General features: G+C 47.7%; 2 protein-coding genes and 1 pseudogene across 2 annotated transcripts in view; 1 reads left to right on the top strand and 2 right to left on the bottom strand.

Moving 5' to 3' along the window:
- Nucleotides 1-556: 556 nt before the first annotated feature.
- The window catches only part of LOC105478549 (outer mitochondrial membrane lipid metabolism regulator OPA3), a 61,784-nt gene continuing 38,781 nt past the window's right edge, over nt 557-23,559 (bottom strand). The window contains exon 2 of the mRNA XM_011735966.3: nt 557-2,237. Within this exon, the coding sequence (XP_011734268.1) occupies nt 1,837-2,237 (401 nt within the window). The 3' untranslated portion in view covers nt 557-1,836. The remainder of the gene's footprint in view (nt 2,238-23,559) is intronic.
- Nucleotides 2,310-11,976, top strand: LOC139360496 (uncharacterized protein C9orf85-like; the record flags this gene model as incomplete). The annotated part of the gene is made up of 3 exons (XM_071087875.1): nt 2,310-2,320; nt 7,513-7,634; nt 11,921-11,976. Coding segments are annotated over exons 1-3 (189 nt in total), but the record flags the coding sequence as incomplete, so codon positions are not given.
- LOC112426077 (large ribosomal subunit protein eL8 pseudogene) lies at nt 15,625-16,469 on the bottom strand (annotated as a pseudogene).

Here is a 23,559-nt window from a genome sequence, read left to right on the forward strand (position 1 = left end):
CCTCATGCCCCTTAGGAGGCCATTTCCTCCCCATCCCATCCTGCCCTTCACCACCCTGGGGGGAGGAGGGGCAGAAGAAGCCTCACTTTGTGTGGCCTTGGGCAAGTCCATTTGCTTACCCCAGGCCTCAGTTTCTGATTTGGGAAAGGGCTCATAAGATGATTCTCTGCCTCTACTCTACCACTCTCGCAGCTTCTTTCCTTTTTTTTTTTTTAAAATGTGTTGGGGTCTTGCTCTTTCACCCAGGCCAGAGTGTAGTGGCAGGATCACAGCTCACTGCAGCCTTGAATTCCTGGGCTCAAGGGATCCTCCTGCCTCAGCCTCCGAAGTAGCTGGGACTACAGGCGCTTGCTACGACGCCCAGCTAATATTTTTGTTTTTCGTAGAGATGTGGTCTTGTTATGTTGCCCAGACTGGTCTCTAACTCCTGGCCTCGAGCAGTCCTCCTGCTTTGGCCTCCTAAAGTGCTGGAATTGCAGGCGTGAGCCACTGTGTCCGACCTTCTTTCCTAATTTCAATGACATCTTGCAGACGCACATCATGGTTCTAAGACACATTCTTAAGATCTTTACCCCAGAGCTCCTTTAATTATAACACGCTGACAGTGTATGTAAAAAGTAGCATTCAGAGTCACAGAGCTCACCCACGCCCCCTTCAGTTGTCGGGTGGGTAGGTCATATGGCCTGGTGGAATATCCCGCTTGGACAGGGGGACCTCAGGGCTGAGGGATGGGTAGTCCCCCTGGAGGAGGCCTTTGCATGAAGGAGGGCGGAGGGAGACCTGGGCCAGTCCAAAGGCAGGAAGAAAGGGCGATCCCTGAGTACTCTGAGGGGCAGATTTGGAGGGAAGTTGGGCGAACTGACGATGACTTAGGTAGTAGAGGGACAGGCCGGTCCCTAGCAAAGGCAACTGAAGAGGACAGCGAGGGATGACCAGATAAAAGGACAGTGGCAGTAGGTCCAGGACTGGGGACTGGTGAGCTAGAATGGACTAGCCCTGGTCAAGATGGGTTTTTCCTCCCAAAAGGCCACGTCCTGCTGGAACAGACTACAGAATGCCAGGCTGGGAGGCGTCGCCCTGGAAGACCCAGCATAGCCATGCCAGTAGGGTGCGCCATAGGTGGAAGAAGAGGGGGGTTCTGTTGGATCGATCCACTCAGGGAGGGGAGGATGCCAATGGCAGGTACTAAGATGGATTAAGGTCAGGAGCCACAGGGTGGTGACTTATTGGAGCTAACACTGTGCAGGATTCACCCCCACCTCCCTTCCCCCTAAGACTGAGGTAGATGGAAGGGGGCAAGTCAGGAAGTCCGTACGAACTTTGTGCATCTTTACAATGGTCTGTACCAATGAGGTGGAGGTAGTGGGTGTTTGGTGCAAAAGATAAGCGTCCTAGGGGAAGGCTCCACTCAGGTGAGTGAGGGTGCGGGTGACAGAATGAGAGGTGGCTAAATCCAGGTGCAGAATCCAATTTTCTTTTGCCAAAAGTGGTGGACGTCCTGCTGGCCTACCTAGCCGGATGGAGGTGGGGTCTGATAAAAGACGCTGCCTCTCCAAAGTGCTCAACCAATGCGCTGGCAGGGGCGGGGTGGGAGAGGGCGGGGTCCTTCTTGGAACGTTCCACCTGCAGGAGGCGAGGAGTCCCAGTGGAAGGTACCACTGGGGCAGTTTAGTAGGGAGGTTGGTCGGCTTCAGCCCAGCATCTCTGCGGCGCCCTCGAAGGACTGGGTGGTGTCAGCTGGGCCTGTCCAGGATGGGACAGTACGGAGAATAGGCCAAGACGGAGACTTCGCAGTCCAGGCAGTAGTCACCTCCAAGACCAGGGCCCCGAGACCTCCTATTTCTCCGACGCCGGCACAACTGGGGGCGCAGGCGGCGGGTCTCGGAGGCAGAGGTGGGCTCGCACCTCTTGCAGCTGAGCGCGCAGCTCCTCCAGGGCGAGCTGCATCTGCGTGGCCTGCACCTGCGTCTGCAGCTCCTCGAGCGCCAGCCCCAAGTGGCCCACCTCGCCCTGCAGCGACTCCCTGGCAATGCGTCGCTCCTTTTCCTTGCGGCGCTGCTTCAACTGGTGGCGCCAGTACTCCAGCATCAGGCAGCTGCAGGCGGTGATGAAGATGATGCCCTCACCCAGCAGCTCCGCGCCCAGCTCGGCGGCTGCCCCCTCGTTCAGCGGCTTGACGGCAGCGGCATTGAAGCCCATGATGCGCATTTTGGTCCGCATCTCCAGCCAGTGGTACACTGCGGGGAAAGACTGGAGTCAGGGATCTTTTGCAGGGCAGCCTCCTGCAAGCTCAGCCCCTCTGTGCCTCGATGTCCCCGATGTAGCAATGGGGATGTGGTCACCACAATCGGACGCGTGCTGGAGGGGGAGCCTTAACGAAGACAAGCGCAGGCCTCACACCCAGAATCCTCTAGGGAAAACTTGCTTAACTAATGACTTACTCACGTGAAGGTGGAGTGTCAGCTTTTGCATCTTTATAAACACAGAAGATGCTGATGCTCTTTTGTTTTATTTCTTTTTCTTCTTTTGAGCCAGGGTTTCGCTCTATCGTCCAGGCTGGAGTGCAGTGCCGAGATCACGGCTCACTGCAGCCTCAAATTCCTGGGCCTCCTCCTCCTGCCTCAGCCTCCAGAGTAACTGGGACAACGTGTGCGCGCCATCATGCCTGGCTAATTATTAAATTTTTTTTGGTAGAAACGGGGTCTCCTTGCGTTGCCCAGGCTGGTCTCGAACTCCTGGGCTCAAGTGATCTTCCTGCCAAAGCCACCTAAAGTGCTGGGTCTACAGGTGTGCCCAGCCCTGAGGCTAACTCTTAATTCCATCAAGAATTCATACTTCGCTGGGCGCGGTGGCTCACGCCTGTAATCCCAGCACTTTGAGAGGCTGAGACAGGTGGCTCAGTTGAGGTCAGAAGCTCGAGACCAACCTGGCCAACATGGCGAAACCCCGACTCTACTAAAAATACAAAAATTAGCCGGGCGTGATGGCGCGTGCCTCTAATACCAGCTACTCTGAAGGCTGAGGCAGGAGAATCGCTTGAAACCGAGAGGCAGCGGCTGCAGTGAGCAGAGATCATGTCACTGTACTCCAATCTGGGAGACAGAGCGAGACTCTATTCCAAAAAAAAAAAAAAAAAAATGTAACTTGATTTTTCACTGCATTCCCCTCCAACCTCATGAACTACCTGGAATTCGTCACATATTCTACCTCCTACCCTTTCCCCTCCCAATTTTTACAAGTGGTTTTTATTTTTATTCTTTTACTGTTTATTTTTATTTATGTATGTATGGTTTTTTTTTTTATTGAGACGGGGTCTTGCTCCGTTGCCCAGGTTGTAGTGCAGTGGCACCATCTCAGCTCACTGCAACCTCCACCTCCCAGGTTCAAGCAATTTCCAGCTAATTTTTGTATTTTCAGTAGGGACGGGTTTTCACCATCTTGGCCAGGCTGGTATCGAACTCCTGACCTCAAATGATCCATCTGCCTCAGCCTCCCAAAGTGCTAGGATTACAAACGTGAGCCACCACGCCCAGCCTTTATTTATTTATTTATTTATTTATTTATTTATTTATTTATTTATCATTTATTTATTTATTTTGAGACAGAGTCTCACTCTGTCCCCCAGACTGGAGTGCAGTGGTATGATCTCGGCTCGCTGCAGCCTTTGCTTCCCACATTCAAGCCATTCTGGTGCCTTAACCTCCCAAGTAGCTTGGATCAATGGCGTGCGACATCATGTCAGCTCCTTTTTTTTTTTTTTTTTTTCTGTATTTTTAGTAGAGACAGGGTTTCACTATGTTGGTCAGGCTGGTCTCGAACTCCTGACCTCAAGTGATCCACCTGCCTCAGCCTCCCAAAGTGCTGGATTATAGGCATGAGCCACCATGCCCAGACTATTTTTTTTACTGTTTATCAGTAACCTATGTAATTGCTTTGTGCAATGCTTTGTGCTGCCTGAAATTGAAAATATACACAATGTAAAATATGAAGGTTATGGAAATATTAATCCTGTAGATCCATAATGAAGATGTATTTTTATTTCACTAAACCAGTGGTGTGTGAAGCATTATCATTAAATACCAGCTGTACTCACTACTTCATATCGTGCCACATTTTTGTTTTCTTTTATTTCAACTTTGATGTTACTGTATGAAGGTTTTAGTTTTTCCTAGAATGATGATTCTCAAACTATGCAACTCACAAAAATTCACCATGGGACTAAGATCATCCAGATGTTTGCTCCTATTCTGTTTATTAAATAAATACTCATGGACACACTGGCTGTTCTCTGGGCTGCTGCAGGACTGTTCTCCTTCATATCGCTCCTCCTGTTTTGAGAAACTTGCATTCTCTTTGTTGAATTTCATTCTAGTTTTCCTGGAGTATATCCCTAAATACCTTTTGCAGAAAGGATGCTTAGTACCTCAGTGTTTTGAGTCCTTGAATATCTGAAATATCTTTTTCCACCTTCACATTAGATTAGATGATAAATTCTAGCCCCAGAATGACTAGTTCTAAATCCTATTCCTCAGCAGTTTGGTGGCCTGGTTCCATGATGTATAAAGGCAGAGGGGCTTGTTGTCACCCCTGTGGCACTGACATTACACCAAGATGGATGCTTTTCTCATTCCCCTTACTTTAAACTACTTTAAACTATCTTCTATCCAAATCCTGTTTCTCTCTTTAGCCCTTGAATTTTTCTTGTCTGCTCAGTACAGGATTAACCTCACCCAAATAGAGGTCTGACCTTTGCCTTTTACTCCTGGGAGGTAATTTTTTAGTTCTTGGAATGTACAGCCTAAACTGGGGACTTGGGCCACACCAAATGGTTTGTGCTAATAGTGGTGATTTATGGTAGGGGCTTTGGGCCATGTGGTATCAGCTTAACCTCTGGAGGGGCTAGAATCTAAGGGGAGCCACACAAGTGGTCAGCCTTATCCACATGCCTATCCCTATTAAAAACCCTGGACACATAGGCCGGGCGGGGTGGCTCAAGCCTGTAATCCCAGCACTTTGGGAGGCCGAGACGGGCGGATCACGAGGTCAGGAGATCAAGACCATCCTGGCTGACACGGTGAAACCCCGTCTCTACTAAAAAATACAAAAAAACTAGCCGGGCGAGGTGGCGGGCGCCTGTAGTCCCAGCTACTCAGGAGGCTGAGGCAGGAGAATGGCGTGAACCCGGGAGGCAGAGCTTGCAGTGAGCCGAGATCTGGCCACTGCACTCCAGCCTGGGCGGCAGAGCGAGACTCCGTCTCAAAAAAAAAAAAAAAAAAAAAAAAAACCCTGGACACTGAGGCTCAGGGAGACTTCCCTGATGGGTGATATCATGTCTCTCATCACTACTGGGAGAAGTTAGTGCTGTCCACAACTGCACCAGGTATTAAACTGGCACTTGGAACTCTCCTGGACCCATGGACTTCTTCCCTGGGCTGATTGTAATCTGATTCTTTTCACTGTAATGAGCCACAACCATGAGAATAACTGACCCTAGCGAGTTCTGTGAGTCTTTCTAGCAAATTACTGAAACTGATGGTGGTCTTGGAGACTCCTGGGCTTGCAGTCAATATCAGAAGTGAGGGTGGTCTCGGTGACCCCCTAACTGTGTCTTATCCGTTGCCTCCTCTCCATTTTCTCCTACCTTTCTCCTACCCCTTCCCAGTCTGGAATGCCACCCTGCACTGATCTCATTTGCCTTTCCTGTTTTTTTCATTGCTCCTTTTTGTTACACCAGTGGGAGGTTTTGTTGACTTTTCAGAACTTATTTTTTCCCCTGATTTTCATAGTCTTTATTTAAAATTTGATTATAAAATGTCCAAACATACAGGGAAGTTTAGTGTTCATTGGGCTTTAAAATTTTTTTTTTTTTTTTTTTTGGCCGGGCGCGGTGGCTCAAGCCTGTAATCCCAGCACTTTGGGAGGCCGAGACGGGCGGATCACGAGGTCAGGAGATCGAGACCATCCTGGCTAACACGGTGAAACCCCGTCTCTGCTAAAAAATACAAAAAACTAGCCGGGCGCGGTGGCGGGCGCCTGTAGTCCCAACTACTCGGGAGGCTGAGGCAGGAGAATGGCGTGAACCCGGGAGGCGGAGCTTGCAGTGAGCTGAGATCCGGCCACTGCACTCCAGCCTGGGCGGCAGAGCCAGACTCTGTCTCAAAAAAAAAAAAAAAAAAAAAAAAAAAAAAAAAAAAAATTTTTTTTTTTTTAAAGAGATGGGGTCTCACCATGTTGTCCACCCTTGTCTCAAACTTCCAGCCTCAAGCAATCCTCCCACCACAGCCTCCTAAAGTGCTGATTGCAAGCATGAGCCACTGTGCCCAGCCCTAGGATTATTTTTATTTTTATTTTTATTTTTATTTTTGAGATGGAGTTTTGCTCTTCTCCCCCAGGCTGGAGTGCAATGACACTATCTCCACTCACTGCAATCTCTGCCTCCCAGGCTCAAGCGATTCTCCTGCCTCAGCCTCCCTAGTAGCTGGGATTACAGGCATGTGCCACCACGCCCAGCTAGTTTTTGTATTTTTTTTTTTTTTGAGACAGAGTCTCGCTTAGTCGCCCAGGCTGGAGTGCAATGGCGCGATCTCGGCTCACTGCAAGCTCCGCCTCCCGGGTTCACGCCATTCTCCTGCCTCAGCCTCCCGAGTAGCTGGGACTACAGGCGCCTGCCGCCTCGCCCGGCTAATTTTTTGCATTTTTTTTTTTTTTTTAGTAGAGACGGGGTTTCACCGTGTTAGCCAGGATGGTCTCGATCTCCTGACCTCGTGATCTGCCCGCCTCGGCCTCCCAAAGTGCAGGGATTACAGGCGTGAGCCACCGCGCCCGGCTAGTTTTTGTATTTTTACAAAATAAAATGTGTCCACCACAGCCACCGTTAAGCAGTGGGCAGGTTGTCACCTCTGACTCTGGCCTGGAGATAAGTCAGACTCAATCCATGTGAATTCTACAATCAGTTTGTCAGTTTGCACACACATGCACATGCACAAATATACAAACACACACTTTTTGGCATAGAATTGGGATTGACTTGAATCTATAAATCAGTTTATAAGATGATATCTTTACAATATTGAACCTTCCAAATGAAGGAATCCACAGCTTTGGCACAAAGATTACTTTACAGTGAAAACACTTGAAATGTTCTCTAAACTTCTCTTACTGAACTAAAGGAGAGCCTCCTGAAAATACAACTGCCATTAACCCCCTCCGAGGGAGTTTTCTGCAAATTCCAGAAAGGAGACAGACTGTCCATCTCTATTAGAATTAAAAATCACACAGGAAAACAATAGAGGCCAGGCACTGCAGCTCATGCCTGTAATCCCAGCACTTTGGGAGGCTGAGGCGGATCACCTGAGGTCAGGAGTTCCAGACCAGCCTGGCCAACATAATTAAACCCCATCTCTACTAAAAATACAAAAATTAGCCAGACATGGTGGCAGAAAATAATAGAACTATCCATACTTTTCTACTGAACCCCGTTTTTCTTTTCTTTTCTTTTTTTTTTTTTTTGAGATGGAATCTTGCTCTGTTGCCCAGGCTGGAGTGCAGTGGCGTGATCTCGGCTCACCACAACCTCTGCCTCCCAGGTTCAAGCGATTCTCCTGCCTCAGCCTCCCAAGTAGCTGGGACTACAGGCACGCGCCACCATGCCCGGCTAATTTTTGTATTTTTAGTAGAGATGGGGTTTCACTATGTTGGCCAGGTTTGTCTTGAACTCCTGACCTCGTGATCCCCTGCCTTGGCCTTCCAAAGTGCTGGGATTACAGGCGTGAGCCACTGTGCCCAGCCTGAACCCCTTTTTCTTAAGTCGGTAAATAAACCTTTACTTCCAGCTATTCAATGAGTTACTCATTACAGAGTTCCCTTGCCTAATGTGTAAATAAACTTTTTCTCTCCACCTGTTGATCTGTCTATTGTTAATTAATTCGCAGGTTCCCAACAACAGGGATCTAGATTGGTAGAGGAAAAGATTTTCCTGTCAATGCAATCCATGAACATGGTATTCTCTTCATTTAGGTCTTTAAGGAATTCATCTCAATAATGTTTTGTAGTTTACAGAATAGATACCTGCATATAAATTCAGTTTATTCCTATGCATTAGATATTTTGATACTATTTTGATGGCAACATTTCAAATTTCATTTTCTATTTGTTTGTTGCTGGTACTGATTATAGCAATAAATTGATTTCTGTACCTTATATCCAGTGATCTTGATAAATTAATTCTTACTTTTTTTTTTTTTTTTTTGAGACAAGGTCTCAGTCTCTTACCCAGGCTGGAGAGAAGTGGTACAACCATAGCTTACTGCAGCCTCAAGTGATCCACCCACCTCAGCCTCCTGAGTAGCTGGGACTGCAGGGATGCAACACCATGCCTGGCTAATTTTTGTAATTTTCTGTAAAGACAGGGTTTTGCCATGTTGTTCAGGCTAGTCTCGAACTCCCGGGCTCAAGTGATCCACCTGCCTTGGCCTCCCAAAGTGCTGGGATTACAGGCATGAACCGCCATGCCCAGCCTAATTAGTTCTTATTCTTCTTAGTCATATAGTTTGTTTATAAATTATTTTAATTGCCGGGCGCGGTGGCTCAAGCCTGTAATCCCAGCACTTTGGGAGGCCGAGGCGGGCGGATCACAAGGTCAGGAGATCGAGACCACAGTGAAACCCCGTCTCTACTAAAAATACAAAAAATTAGCCGGGCGCGGTGGCGGGCGCCTGTAGTCCCAGCTACTCAGGAGGCTGAGGCAGGAGAATGGCGGGAACCCGGGAGGCGGAGCTTGCAGTGAGCCGAGATCGCGCCACTGCACTCCAGCCTGGGCAACAGCGTGAGACTCCGTCTCAAAAAAAAAAAAAAAAATAAAAAATAAAAAAATAAATTATTTTAATTGTACATACACAATGTAGTTGTTTGAACATAATAACTGTTTTTTCTTTTTCTTTCTTTTTTTTTAAGAGTTGAAGTCTCACTCTCTCACCCAAGCTGGAGTGCAATAGCACAATTATGGCTCACTATAGCCTTGATCTCCTGAGCTCAAGAGATCCTCCCACCTCAGCCTCCTGAGTAGCTGGGACTAAAGGTGCCTGCTGCCACAACCTGTTAGAAATTGGTTTTCTTGCCGGTGTGATGGATCACACCTGCAATCCCAGTAAGTTGACAGGCCAAGGCAGGCGGATCACCTGAGGTCAGGAGTTTGAGACCAGCCTGGCCAACATGGTGAAACCCTGTCTCTAATGAAAAAATAAAAACATTAGCCAGGCGTGGTAGCATGCACCTGTAATCCCAGCTACTCAGGAGGCTTAGGAAGGAGAATTGCATGAACCCAGGAGGTGGAGGTTGCAGTGAGCCGAGATTGCACTCCAGCTGGGTGACAGAGCGAGACTCCATCTCAAAAAAAAAATTAATAAAAAAAAAAAAAATGTGGGCCGGGCGCAGTGGCTCAAGCCTGTAATCCCAGCACTTTGGGAGGCCGAGATGGGTGGATCATGAGGTCAGAAGATCGAGACCATCCTGGCTAACACGGTGAAACCCTGTCTCTACTAAAAATACAAAAAAACTAGCTGGGCATGGTGGCGGGCGCCTGTAGTCCCAGCTACTCGGGAAGCTGAGGCAGGAGAATGGCGTAAACCCAGGAGGCGGAGCTTGCAGTGAACTGAGATCTGGCCACTGCACTCCAGCCTGGGTGATAGAGCGAGACTCCGTCTCAAAAAAAAAAAAAAAAAAAATGTGGGCCAGGCGCGGTGACTCACACCTGTAATCCCAGCACTTTGGGAGGCTGAGGCAGGCGGATCACATGAGGTCAGGAGTTCAGGACCAGCCTGGCCAACAGGGCAAAAACCCATCTCTACTAAAAATACAAAAAAATTAGCCAGGCATGGTGACGGGCACCTATAATCCCAGCTAATAGGGAGGCTGAGGCAGAAGAATAGCTTGAACTTGGGAGGCAGAGGTTGCAGTAAGCCAAGATCACACCACTGCACTCCAGCCTTGGTGACGAGTGAAATTCTGTCTCAAAAAAAAAAAAAAAAGTGTATGGAAACGCAAAGGGCCAAGAATAGTAACATTGAAGAGAAAAACTGGAAACCTTACACTACCGGATATAAAGCTATCATAAAGCTATAATCATCAAAACAGGGTGGCATTTCCACATGAATAGACAGGCCAATGGTAAAGTATAGAGAATCCAGAAATATTCACACATGCACAGTCATATGACTTGTGACGAAAGTGACACTGTGGTGCAGCGGGATAAGAATGGCCTTTTCCAGACATGTCATTGGATCACCTGAATATGCGCAGACAAAAAAATAAACTTTAACATCTACCTCACATAATACACAAAAATTTATTCCACAGGGATTGCTGATCAAAATATGAGAGGCACAAATATAACACTTTTATATAAAAACAAAAAAGTAGGAGGCTGGGTATACTGGCTCATGCCTATAAACTCTGTGCTTTGGGAGGCCAAGGTGGGAGGATTGCTTCAGAGAAGGAGTTCAAGACCATACTGGGCGGCCGGGCGCGGTGGCTCAAGCCTGTAATCCCAGCACTTTGGGAGGCCGAGGCGGGTGGATCACGAGGTCAGGAGATCGAGACTATCCTGGCTAACATGGTGAAACCCCGTCTCTACTAAAAATACAAAAAAAAAAACTAGCCGGGCGTGGTGGCAGGCGCCTGTAGTCTCAGCTACTTGGGAGGCTGAGGCGGGAGAATGGCATGAACCCGGGAGGCAGAGCTTGCAGTGAGCCGAGTTCACGCCACTGCACTCCAGCCTGGGAGACACAGCAAGACTCCGTCTCAAAAAAAAAAAAAAAAAAAAAAAAAGACCATACTGGGCAACATGGTGAAACCCTATCTCTACAAAAAATAAATAAAATTAGCCGGGTATGGTGGTGCACCTGCCGCGATGCCAGGCTAATTAAAAAAATAAAATTATTAGAGATGGGGTTTCGTCATGTTGGTCAGGCTTGTCTTGAACTTCTTTTTTGTTTGTTGTTTTTTGAAATATAGTCTCGCTCTGTCGCCCAGGCTGGAGTGCAGTGGTGCAACCTTGGCTCACTGCAACCTCCGCCTCCCAGCTACTCAGCAGGCTGAGCTACGAGGATCATGTAAGCCCGAGAGTTGAAGGCTGTAGTGAGTTGTGATGGTGCCACTGCACTCAGGCCTGGACAATAGAGCAAGACTCTGTCTCAAAAAAAAAAAAAAAAAAAAAAAAAAAAAACTTTCATTCTTCAAAACACGCCAGCAAGAGAGGGAAAAGGCAAATCATAGACTGGAAGAAGCCATTTGCAATATATCAATCCGACAAATAACTCAAATGCAGGACATACAGAGACCTCCTGCCAATCAAAAGGGGAAAAGTAGAGGAACCCTCCTGCCTATCAAAAGGGGAAAGGTAGAGAACCCAGTGGAAAATGTATTGCAATACATCAATCTGACAAATAACTCAAATTCTGGACATACAGAGACCTCCTGCCAATCAAAAGGGGAAAGGTAGAGAACCCAGTGGAAAATTGATGGCAATACATTAATCCAACAAATAACTCAAATTCTGGACATACAGAGACCTCCTGCCAATCAAAAGGGGAAAGGTAGAGAACCCTCCTGCCAATCAAAAGGGGAAAGGTAGAGAAGCCAGTGGAAAATTGATGCCAATACATCAATCTGACAAATAACTCAAATTCTGGACATACAGAAACCTCCTGCCAATCAAAAGGGGAAAGGTAGAGAACCTAGTGGAAAATGACTTGACTCACAAAAGAGGATGGTATCTTTTTCTTTTTCTTTTCTTTTTGAGATGGAGTTTTGCTCGTGTTGCCCAGGCTGGAGTACAGTGGTACGATCTCGGCTCACTGCAACCTCCGCCCTCTGATTTCAAGCAATTCTCCTGCCTCAGCCTCTCGGGTAGCTGGGACTACAGGCACACACCACCACGCCCAGCTAATTTTTTGTATTTTTAGTAGAGATGGGGTTTCACCATGTTGGCCAGGATGGTCTCGAACTCCTGACCTCGTGATCCACCTGCCTTGGCCTCCCAAAGTGCTGGGATTACAGGCATGAGCCACCACGCCCGGCCACCCAGGCAGTTTCTTAAAAAGTTAAACATAGGCCAGGTACAGTGGCTTACACATCTGTATTCCCAGCACTCTGGGAGGCTACTCATCACTTGAACCCAGGAGTTCAAGACCAAAGTGGGCAACATGGTGAAACCCCTTCTCTACAAAAACATCACAAAAGAATTTTAATGTTTTTATTTTTTCTGCCACGCTCAGCTAATTTTTGTATGTTTTGTAGAGTTGACGTCTCACTATGTTGCCCAGGCTGGTCTCAAACTCCTGACCTCAAGCTATCCACACACTTCTGTCTCCCAAAGTGCTGGGATTACAGGCATGAACACTGCACCCAGTCAAAAAACACAAAAATTAGCCCGGCATGGTGGCGTGTGCCTGTAGTCCCAGCTACTGGACAGGGGTGGGGTTGAGGTTGCAGTGAGCAGAAAGCGTGTCACTGCACTCCAGCCTGGGTGACAGAGCCAGACCTTGTCTCAAAAAAAAAAAAAAAAAAAAAAGGAATGAGATATTCATGCAATAAAATGGACCATGCATTGTATGACTCCATTTATATGAAATGCTCAAATAATGCAATCTATTGAGGCAGAAATCTATTGAGATCAGTGATTTTTAGGGGATGAAGGAAGGAGGCGAATGGAGAGTCACTGCAAATGAACGTGAGGGATCTTTTGGAGATGATGGAAATGTTCTGAAATTGGAATGTGGAGATGGTTGCATAACCATGTCAGTTTACTGAAAATCATCAAATCGTACCCTTAAAATGGGTGAGTTTCGGCCGGGCGCAGTGGCTCATGCCTGTAATACCAGCACTTTGGGAGGCCGAGGCAGGTGGATCACGAGGTCAGGAGATTGAGACCATTGTGACCAACATGGTGAAACCCCATCTCTACTAAAAATACAAAAATTAGCCAGGTGTGGTGGCAGGCACCTGTAGTCCCAGCTACTCGGGAGGCTGAGGCAGAAGAATCGCTTGAACCCAGGAGGCAGAAGTTGCAGTGAGCTGAGATCATGCCACTGCACTCCAGCCTGGGTGCCAGAGCGAGACTCTGTCTCAAAAAAATTAAAAAATTAAAAATATAATTAATTCAAGATGGATTAGAGACTTAAATGTTAGACCTAATACCATAAAAACCCTAGAAGAAAACCTAGGTAATACCATTGAGGACATAGGCATGGGCAAGGACTTCATGTCTAAAACACCAAAAGCAATGGCAACAAAAGCCAAAATTGACAAATGGGATCTAATTAAACTAAAGAGCTTCTGCACAGCAAATAAACTACCATCAGAGTGAACAGACAACCTACAGAATGGGAGAAAATTTTTGCAATCTACTCATCTGACAAAGGCCTAATATCCAGAACCTACAAAGAACTCAAACAAATTTACAAGAAAAAAAACAAACAACCCCATCAAAAAGTGGGCAAAGGATATGAATAGACATTTCTCAAAAGAGGACATTCATACAGCCAACAGACACATGAAAAAATGCTCATCATCACTGGCCATCAGAGAAATGCAAATCAAAACCACAATGAGATACCATCTCACACCAGTTAGAATGGCAATCATTAAAAAGTCAGGAAACAACAGGTGCTGGAGAGGATGTGGAGAAATAGGAACACTTTTACACTGTTGGTGGGATTGTAAACTAGTTCAACCATTATGGAAAACAGTATGGCGATTCCTCAAGGATCTAGAACTAGATGTACCATATGACCCAGCCATCCCATTACTGGGTATATACCCAAAGGATTATAAATCATGCTGCTATAAAGACACATGCACACGTATGTTTATTGCGGCACTATTCATAATAGCAAAGACTTGGAATCAACCGAAATGTCCATCAGTGACAGACTGGATTAAGAAAATGTGGCACATATACACCATGGAATACTATGCAGCCATAAAAAAGGATGAGTTTGTGTCCTTTGTAGGGACATGGATGCAGCTGGAAACCATCATTCTCAGCAAACTATCGCAAGAACAGAAAACCAAACACCACATGTTCTCACTCATAGGTTGGAACTGAACAATGAGATCACTTGGACTCGGGAAGGGGAACATCACACACCGGGGCCTATCACGGGGAGGGAGGAGGGGGGAGGGATTGCATTGGGAGTTATACCTGATGTAAATGACGAGTTGATGGGTGCTGATGAGTTGATGGGTGCAGCACACCAACATGGCACAAGTATACATATGTAACAAACCTGCACGTTATGCACATGTACCCTAGAACTTAAAGTATAATAAAAAAAAGAAAAAGAAAAAATAAAAAAAGAAAAGAAAACAAAGGGTGAGTTTCATGGTGTGTAGATTATACCTTGATAAAGCTGTTTAAACAAACAAAACAGGCCAGGGCGTGGTGGCTCATACCTGTAGTCCCGGCTACTTGGGGGGTTAAAGTGGGAAGATTGCTTGAGCCTGGGAGGTTGAGGCTGCAGTGAGCTGTGACTGCACCACTACACTGCAGCCTGGGTGACTGAGTGAGTCTCAGAAAAAAAAAAGGCCAGGCGCAGCATCTCACATGTGTAATCCCAGCACTTTGGGAGGCCAAGGCAGGTGGATCACCTGAGATCAGGTGGGCGTGGTGACGGGTGCCTGTAATCCCAGCTACTTGGGAGGCTGAGGCAGGAGAATCACTTGAACTTGGGAGGTGGAGGTGGCAGTGAGCCAAGATGGCGCCACTGCACTCCAGCCTGGGTGACAGAGAGAGACTCCGTCTCAAAACACAAACAAGCAAAAAAGCCAGAACACCGGGGTCCAGGACCTCTCTCACTGGAATTGGCAAATGCTGTCATGAATGGTAGGGGGGGTGGGTGGGGAGGTGGGGTTCACAGTCTCTATGCTGGGCCCAAGTGGATCCCGCCTAACTCAGAGACCTCAGGAATGAATGTCTGTATTTCTGAGGTTTTTGATTTTCCAGAATCTAAACCCCTCTGTTGGACTGGGGACACGCCACTGCTGTGAGTCCGAGTCAGGAACAGCCTGCAACAGAAACTGGAGAAACCCATGGCTTCCCCGTATGGGGACTAGTCTCCCACAACCAGAAGGCTGCCATAGGATGTCACCGGGAACCCAGGCTCCTGGTTCAGCCCTACTCTCCTCATTACGGGGCTCTTAGCCACATGCCCAAAAGATGCCTGCTGCCCCTTGGCATCACAGCCTCCTTCCAGGCAGGAGATGGGGGCAGGGGGTGTCAGAGGAAGTGTGTGTCTAATCTGTCACTTTTTATGGAAAAGTCACTGAATTTTACAGAACCCCCATTCCACATAGCCATCCTGTACTATAGGGGGTCTGGGAGGTCCACTGTTCTTGGCTGGATACATAGTCACCCTTCATTTATGAAGGGCCTTGTGTAGCGGCTCAGGCTTGTAATCCCAGCACTATGGGAGGCCCAGGCAGGAGGATCACCTGAGTCCAGAAGTTTGAGACTAGCCTGGGCAACACAGGGAGACCTGGTCTCTACTAAAAAATAAAACAAAATAAATAAGATAAATTTTTTTTGAAGGAAAATTTGTATTTTAATTATTTTTATGCACAGAAAACTCAACAGTGTACATTTAACCCAGTTTAGTGGCAACTTCTTTAGCTTTTGCCTTTTCGAGCTTGGCGATACAAGTCACAGACTTGGGACCCAAGACATTGCCGCCCCAGTGACGATGGATCTCATCGTATCTGTCGTTGTAATTGGTCCTGATAACTTCCACCAGCTTAGCCAAAGCGCCTTTGTCTTCTGAGTTCACTTGTGTAAAGGCGACAGTGGTCCAGGTCTTCCTGTGGACTAGACGTCCCAGTCTTGCCTTCCCCTTGATAATGCAGTAAGGGACCCCCATTTTACGACACAGGGCAGGCAAGAAGACAACCAGCTCGATGGGATCCACGTCGTGTGCAATCACCGCCAGCTGAGCCTTCTTGTTCTCCACCAAGGTGGTGACGGTGTTAACTCCTGCTCGAAAGACAGGTGGTCTCTTAGTGGGGACATCCCCTTTGCCAGCAGCTTTCTTCTCGGCCTGGGCCAACAGCCTCTGCTTCTTCTCTTGCTTTATCTCTGATCTGTACTTGTGGGCCAGCTTAAGCAGCTGAGTAGCTGTCTGGCGGTCCAGGGCCTGGGTGAACTGGTTAATTGCAGGAGGCACTTCCAGTCGCTTATAGAGGATGGCTTTCTGCCGCTGCAACCTGATAGAGCGGGGCCATTTCACAAAGCGGGTGAGGTCTCTTTTGGGCTGGATGTCCTGTCCAATGCCAAAATTCTTAGGTCTTTTCTCAAACAGGGGATTCACCACTTTCTTGGCCTCCTGCTTTTTCACGACAGCAGGGGCCAGAGCCACCTTCTTGCCCTTGGCCTTCTTTCCTTTCGGCATCTTGGGCGGCGGAGGAGCAAGATACATTTTTTTTAGAGAAAGAGTCTCACTCTGCTAGCCAGGCTGGAGTGCAGTGGTGCAATGATGGCTTATTGAAGCCTCGACCTCCTGGGCTCAAGCAAACCTCCTGCCTCAGCCTCCTGAGTAGCTGGGACTATAGGCACGCACCACCACACCTGGCGCATTTTGAAACATTTTATAGAAACAGGGTCTCACTATGTTTCTCAGGCTGGTCTTGGACTCCTGGGCTCAAGCGATCCTCCCACCTCGGCCTCCCAAAGTGCTGATATTATAGGTGTGAACCACCATACCTGGCCTGAACCTGAAATCTTGGGGAAGGCTTCAAGGACACAAAGAGACCCCTAGGATCCATATTAGGGGGTGGGGTAGGTCCAGGGCAGTGGTGGGGGGTGGTACCCATGGTGCTGACAGCCCTCTGACCTTGGAGTCCCCCAGTGCTTCATGCTCGTTGCAACCCAACAGACAGACTCCTTGCTGAGAAGTGGCTGCCCAGCCAGGGACTATAGTTAGGGGCAGTTAGGTGTGGTCAGGGCACCAAGTTCTAGGAAAAATAAGCCAGCCAAGTGAAGTGGGTTACTTCCAGCCCTGGTCCATACAAGCCATGCTGTGTCCTCACAAAGACCATCCCCAGGGGGACCTTGAAATAAACACACTGAAGATGGCAGAGTTGCAACAGCCTGAGTCCCTGAATGACAGTGTGGAGGAGGAGGGCTGCCCTGCCAACCTGTTCCCAGCTAGTACAGCTGTGCATTGCTTAATGACAGGGACACAGTCTGAGAAAGGCATTGTTTGGTGATTTCGTCATTGTGCAAACATCACAGAGTGGGCTTACACAAACCTAGATAGTGTAGCCTGCTACACACCTAGGCTACGTGGTCGAGCTTTCTGCTTCTAGGCTATAAACCTAAACAGCATGTGACTGTACTGAAAATTGCAGGGAGTTACAACACAATGGTAAGTATTTGCATGTCTAGACACATCTAAACGTAGAAAAGGTACAGTAAAAATACGCTATTATAATTTTACGAGACCACTGTTGTATATGCGGTTTGTTGTTGACAGAAACCTCATTATGTGGTACATTACTTCACTGTTTTTTTTTTTTTTTTTTTTTTTTTTGAGATGGAGTCTCGCTCTGTCACCAGGCTGGAGTGCGGTGGCACGATCCCGGCTCACTGCAACCTCCACCTCCCTGGTTCAAGCGATTCTCCTGCCCCAGCCCCCCAAGTAGCTGGGATTACAGGCACGCGCCACCAAGCCCAGCTAATTTCAGTATTTTTAGTAGACAGGTTTCACCATGTTGGCCAGGATGGTCTCGATCTCCTGACCTCGCAATCCACCCACCTTGGCTTCCCAAAGTGCTGGGATTACAGGTGTGAGCCACCGTGCCCGGCCCATGACTTCACTGTTTTATTTTGTTTGTTTATTTATTTATTTATTTTTGAGATAGGGTCTCACTCTGTTGCCCAGGCTGGAGTGCAGTGGCACAATCTCAGTTCACTTCAAGCTGCAACTCTCCTGCTCGAGCAGCCATCCCACCTCAGCCTCCTGAGTATCTGGGACTAGAAGAGCAAGCTACCACGTGTGACTAACTTTTGTATTTTTGTAGAGATAGCATCTCTGTATATTGCCCAGGGGCTGGTCTCAAACTCCTGGGCTCAAGCGATCCTCCAGCTTTGGCCTCCCTAAGTGCTGGGATTACAAGCATGAGCTAGCATGACTGGCCTATTTTTATTTTTATTTTATTTTATTTTTATTTTTTGAGACAGAGTCTCGCTCTGTTGCCCAGGCTTGAGTGCAGTCATGCGATCTTGGCTCACTGCAACCTCCAACTCCTGGGTTTAAGTGATTCTCCTGCCTCAGCCCCCTGAGTACCTGGGATTACAGGCACACACCACCACGCCTAAGTTTTGTATTTTTAGCAGAGATGGAGTTTCACCATGTTGGTCAGGCCAGTCTCGAACTCCTGACCTCAAGTGATCTGCCCACCTTGGCCTCCCAAAGTACTGGGATTACAGGCGTGAGCCACTGTGTCCAGCTGTATTTTAATTTTTATGATTTATTTGTATTTGTAGAGGAGGAGTCTTGCTATGTTGCCCAGGCTGTTCTCCAACTCCTGAGCTCAAGCAATCCTCCTGCCTGAGCCTCCCAAAGTGCTGGGATTACACGTGTGAGCACGGCAACTGGCCAACGTTACTGTTTTAAGAGCAAGAAGTAAACTCCATTCACTCAGTATCATTACACATCTTGGGTCTCTGTTACAGAATCGGCATCTCTAACTATAAACCTGTCAAGGTTCCTGCTGGTTTTCTTAGCCAGTGAGCTACCTGATACCCTTCCAGTAAGTTCTTTTTCTGCTTCAGTTAGCCCAGGAAGGTTCCTGTTGCTGGCAACGCAGAGTCATTTTGCAACTGTTTACTCTGTGCTAAGCAGCTTCCTAAGTGTTTTGCATGTATTGATTGATTCACTTTCATAATAACCTTACAAAGGAAGTTCTGTTATCAGGCACAAGATACCCAGTGACTGGCCCAAGCTCACCCTACTGAGGCAGAGCTAGGGACTGACTCCAGGCATTTTGGGATCAGAGCCCATGCCCTTCCCATGATGCTTCACTGCTCTCAAGACAAACGATCTAAGCCTAAAAAGACTGCACGCTACATGCACATTCATAGCAGCCCTATTCATAGCCACCACACGGCGGAGACAACCCCAACAACGTTCAACAGAGGTATGAAGAAACAAACTGTGCTCTAGCCTTACAATGGATTATTATTCAGCCATAAAAAGGGATGATGGGGGCCGGGCGCGGTGGCTCACGCCTATAATCCCAGCACTTTGGGAGGGCGAGGCAGGAGGATCACCTGAGGTCGGGAGTTCGACAGCAGCCTGACCGACATGATGAAACACTGTCTCCACTAAAAATACAAACTTTGGCCAGGTGCAGTGGCTCACACCTGTAATCCCAGCACTTTGGGAGGCCAAGGCAGTCCGATCACCTGAGGTCAGGAGTTCGAGACCAGCTTGACCAGCATGGAGAAACCCCATCTCTACCAAAAATACAAAATTAGCTGGGCGTGGTGGTGCATGCCTGTAATCCCAGCTACTCAGGAGGCTGAGGCAGAAGAATCGCTTGAACCTGGGAGGTGGAGGTTGCAGTGAGCTGAGATCATGCCATTGCACTCCAGCCTGGGCAACAAGAGCGAAACTCTGTCTCAAAATAAATAAATAAATAAATAAATAAATAAAAATAGGAAATTAACCGGGCATGGTGGCACATGCCTGTAATCCCAGCTACTTGCGAGGCCGAGGCAGGAGAATTGCTTGAACCCGGGAGGCGGAGGTTGTGGTGAGCTGAGATCGTGCCATTGCACTCCAGCCTGGGCAACAAGAGGAAAATTCCATCTCAAAAAAACAAAAACAAACAAACAAACAAAAACAAAAATTAGCCAGGTGTGGTGGCAGGCGCCTGTAATTCCAGCTACTCAGGAGGCTGAGGCAGGAGAATTACCTGAACCCGGGAGGCGGAGGTTGTAGTGAGCCGAGATGGCACCACTGCACTCCAGCCTGGGTGACAGAGGGAGACTCCATCTCAAAAAATAATAATAATAAATAAATAAATAAAGGAAATCAAGACAAGGCAGGATGGGAGTCTACTTCAAAACAGAGAAAAAAGGGGCTGGTTGTGGTGGCTCACACCTGTAATCCTAGCACTTTGGGAGCTGAGACAAGTGGATGGCATGAGCCCAGGAGTTCATGATCAGCCTGGGCAACATAAAGAGATACCCATCTCTACAAAAAATTAAGAAATTAGCTGAGTGTGGCTGTGGCACACCTATAGTCCCAACTACTCTGGAGGATGACATGGGAGGACTGCTTGAGCCTGGGAGGCTGAGGCTGCAGCGAGCTGTGATTATACCACCACACTCTAGCCTGGGTGACACAGCAAGACCCTCTCCAAAACACAACAAACAAACAAACAAAAAACAAAAACAAAAACAAAAAAACAAGCAAAAACAAAACAAAACAAAAAACAGAGGCTGAGCACAGTGGCTCACACGTGTAATCCCAGCTTAAAAGTCTCTTCCCAGAGTAAAATTTAGTCTTTACGCTGGCCCAATGCAGCCCACGTTATACAGGTTTGTATAACACATACATCATATGTACATGCTTTTCTTTCTTTCTTTTTTTTTTTTTTTTGAGACAGAGTCTCACTCTGTCACCCAGGCTGGAGTGCAGTGGTGCGATCTTGGCTCACTGCAACCTCTGCCTCCCGGATTTAAGCGATTCTCCTGCCTCGGCCTCCCAAGTAGCTAGGACTACAGGCGCCGCCACCACACCCGGATAACTTTTTTGTATTTTTAGTAGAGACGGGGTTTCACCATGTTGCCCAGGCTGGTCTCGAATTCCTGAGATTAGGCAATCTTCCCACCTAGGCCTCCCTAAGTGCTGGGATTACAGGTGTGACAGGCCATGCTTTTCTTTAAGAAACAAAATAAAGGAGAATAAAAAGTAACAAAGTTGGCCTGGCCTGGCGGCTCACGCCTGTAATCCCAGCACTTTGGGAGGCCGAGGTGGGTGGATCACGAGGTCAGGAGATTGAGAACATCCTGGCTAACACAGTGAAACCCCGTCTCTACTGAAAATACAAAAAAATTAGCTGGGCATGGTGGCGGGCGCCTGTAGTTTCAGCTACTCGGGAGACTGAGGCAGGAGAATGGTGTGAACCCGGGAGGCGGAGCTTGCAGTGAGCTGAGATTGTGCCACTGCATTCCAGCCTGGGCAACAGAGCGAGACTCTGTCTCAAAAAAAAAAGTTAACAGTTGCCCATCACACATAAGAGCAATTATTATTCAGAGAAACTTATTCTAACAAGACATATAACATATAATGTATGATATTAACATATCATCAATGTGTTATAGAACACACATAATGGGTTTCATACATTTATAATATATGTTAAGTATATACAATGCACATATATCTGTAGTTATTCTTCATGAAATAGAATATAATAAAATAGGAAATATTAAACCGAACTGCAGGCCGGGCGCGGTGGCTCAAGCCTGTAATCCCAGCACTTTGGGAGGCCGAGACGGGCGGATCACGAGGTCAGGAGATCGAGACCATCCTGGCTAACATGGTGAAACCCCGTCTTTACTAAAAAATACAAAAAAAAAAACTAGCCGGGCGAGGTGGCGGGCGCCTGTAGTCCCAGCTACTCGGGAGGCTGAGGCAGGAGAATGGCGTAAACCCGGGAGGCGGAGCTTGCAGTGAGCTGAGATCCGGCCACTGCACTCCAGCCTGAGCCACAGAGTGAGACTCTGTCTCAAAAAAAAAAAAAAAAAAAAAAAAAAAAAAAAACAAACCGAACTGCAAATATTAAGGGTAATTATTTAATGAAACTTTCATTCCAATGATATGTACATAAGCATATACACTACATATAATATACGATTTATGTTACACATGACATAAAATACATATTTTATATTCCATTGTATGTCACATAATACATGAATTGTACACTTTTAAAATACATAGAATTGTAAATTATTGTATAAATATGCACACGATGGATTATACAAACTCTGCTTTTTTTTTTTGAGACAGGGTCTCACTTTGTCCCCCAGGCTGGAGGGCTGGGGCGTGATCTCAGTTCACTGCAGCCTCAACTACCTGGGTTCAAGCGATCCTCCTGCCTCAGCTCCCCAAGTAGCTGGGACTACAGGTGTGTGCCACCATGCTGGGCTAATTTTTTTTGTTTTTGTTTTTTTGAGACCAAGTCTCGCTCTGGCACCTGGGCTGGAGTGCAGTGGTGCAATCTTGGCTCACTGCAACGTCCAACTCCCCGGCTCAAGCAATTCTCCTATGTCAGCCTCCCAAGTAGCTGGGATTACAGACGTGCACCACCACACCCGGCTAATGTTTGTATTCCTATTAGAGACGGGGTTTCACCATGTTGGCCAGGCTGGTCTCAAACTCCTGACTTCAAGTGACCCTCCCACCTCAGTCTTCCAAAATACTGAGATTACAGGCGTGAGCCACTGCGCCTGGCCTAAAACTCTGCTTCTTATTGTGGCACATGGCTGTAGATTGAGGTGGAGGTTCTGAAATCTGCGCGCAGTGGGGGTTACTGCTGAGCACTGGGGATATTTCCTGTGGGGAAGGAGGGAGGGAGGGAGGACTCCGCAGAGGGGGAAGCTGAAGCCAGATGCGGTGGAAGCAGAGGCCTGAGTGATCCTGTGGGGGCTCCAGAGCTGGGATGACCTCCACAGTTGTGCCAATCAAGGCAAGGGGCAGCCTTTGCTTGCCTGGACCCCTCGCCCAGCCTCTCCCCTCGCTTACTCTATTCCAGGGGAGGGTAAACTTTTTCCGTAAAGGGCCAGAGAGTACAAGGGCCCTAGGATCTCTGTGCAAATACTCAGCTCTGTCACTGTACTGCAAAAGCAACCGCGGAAAACATGGAAACAAATGAGCGCCTGGGTTCTTTATTTACAAAGACAGGTAGCAAGGGCCCCCTTGATTTGGCCCGAAGGCCTTGGTGGTCAGTGAGCCACTGCTCTATTCTGACAGCCAGAACCTCTTGCTGTTCCAGGAACAGGCCAACGCCACATCTGTCCTAGGACTTTCACAGATACTCACAGCCCTCTGTCTCCTTCCATCTGAAGTGCTGCCTCCTCCCTGCCCACCTGTCCAGATCAGCAGTGCCCATGAGTCCGGAACTCCTCCCCTGCCTCTATTCCTCTCAGTCCTCATCACCCCATGCTGGATTAGATCTTTCCCTTTTTTTTTTTTTTTTTGAGATGGAGTCTCATTCTTGTTGCCCAGGCTGGAGTGCAATGGTGCAATCTTGGCTCACTGCAACCTCCGCCTCCCGGGTTCAAGCGATTCTCTTGCCTCAGCCTCCTGAGTAGCTGGGATTACAGGCATGCGCCACCACGCCCTACTAATTTTGTATTTTTAGTAAAGACAGGGTTTGTCCATGTTGGTCAGGCTGGTCTCGAACTCCCGACCTCAGGTGATCGGCCTGCCTTGGCCTCCCAAAGAGCTGGGATTACAGGCATGAGCCACCGTGCCCGGCCACTCTTTTCTTCTT

The sequence above is a fragment of the Macaca nemestrina genome, chromosome 20, assembly GCF_043159975.1.
Source record: "Macaca nemestrina isolate mMacNem1 chromosome 20, mMacNem.hap1, whole genome shotgun sequence".
NCBI classification, from domain to species: domain Eukaryota; kingdom Metazoa; phylum Chordata; class Mammalia; order Primates; family Cercopithecidae; genus Macaca; species Macaca nemestrina.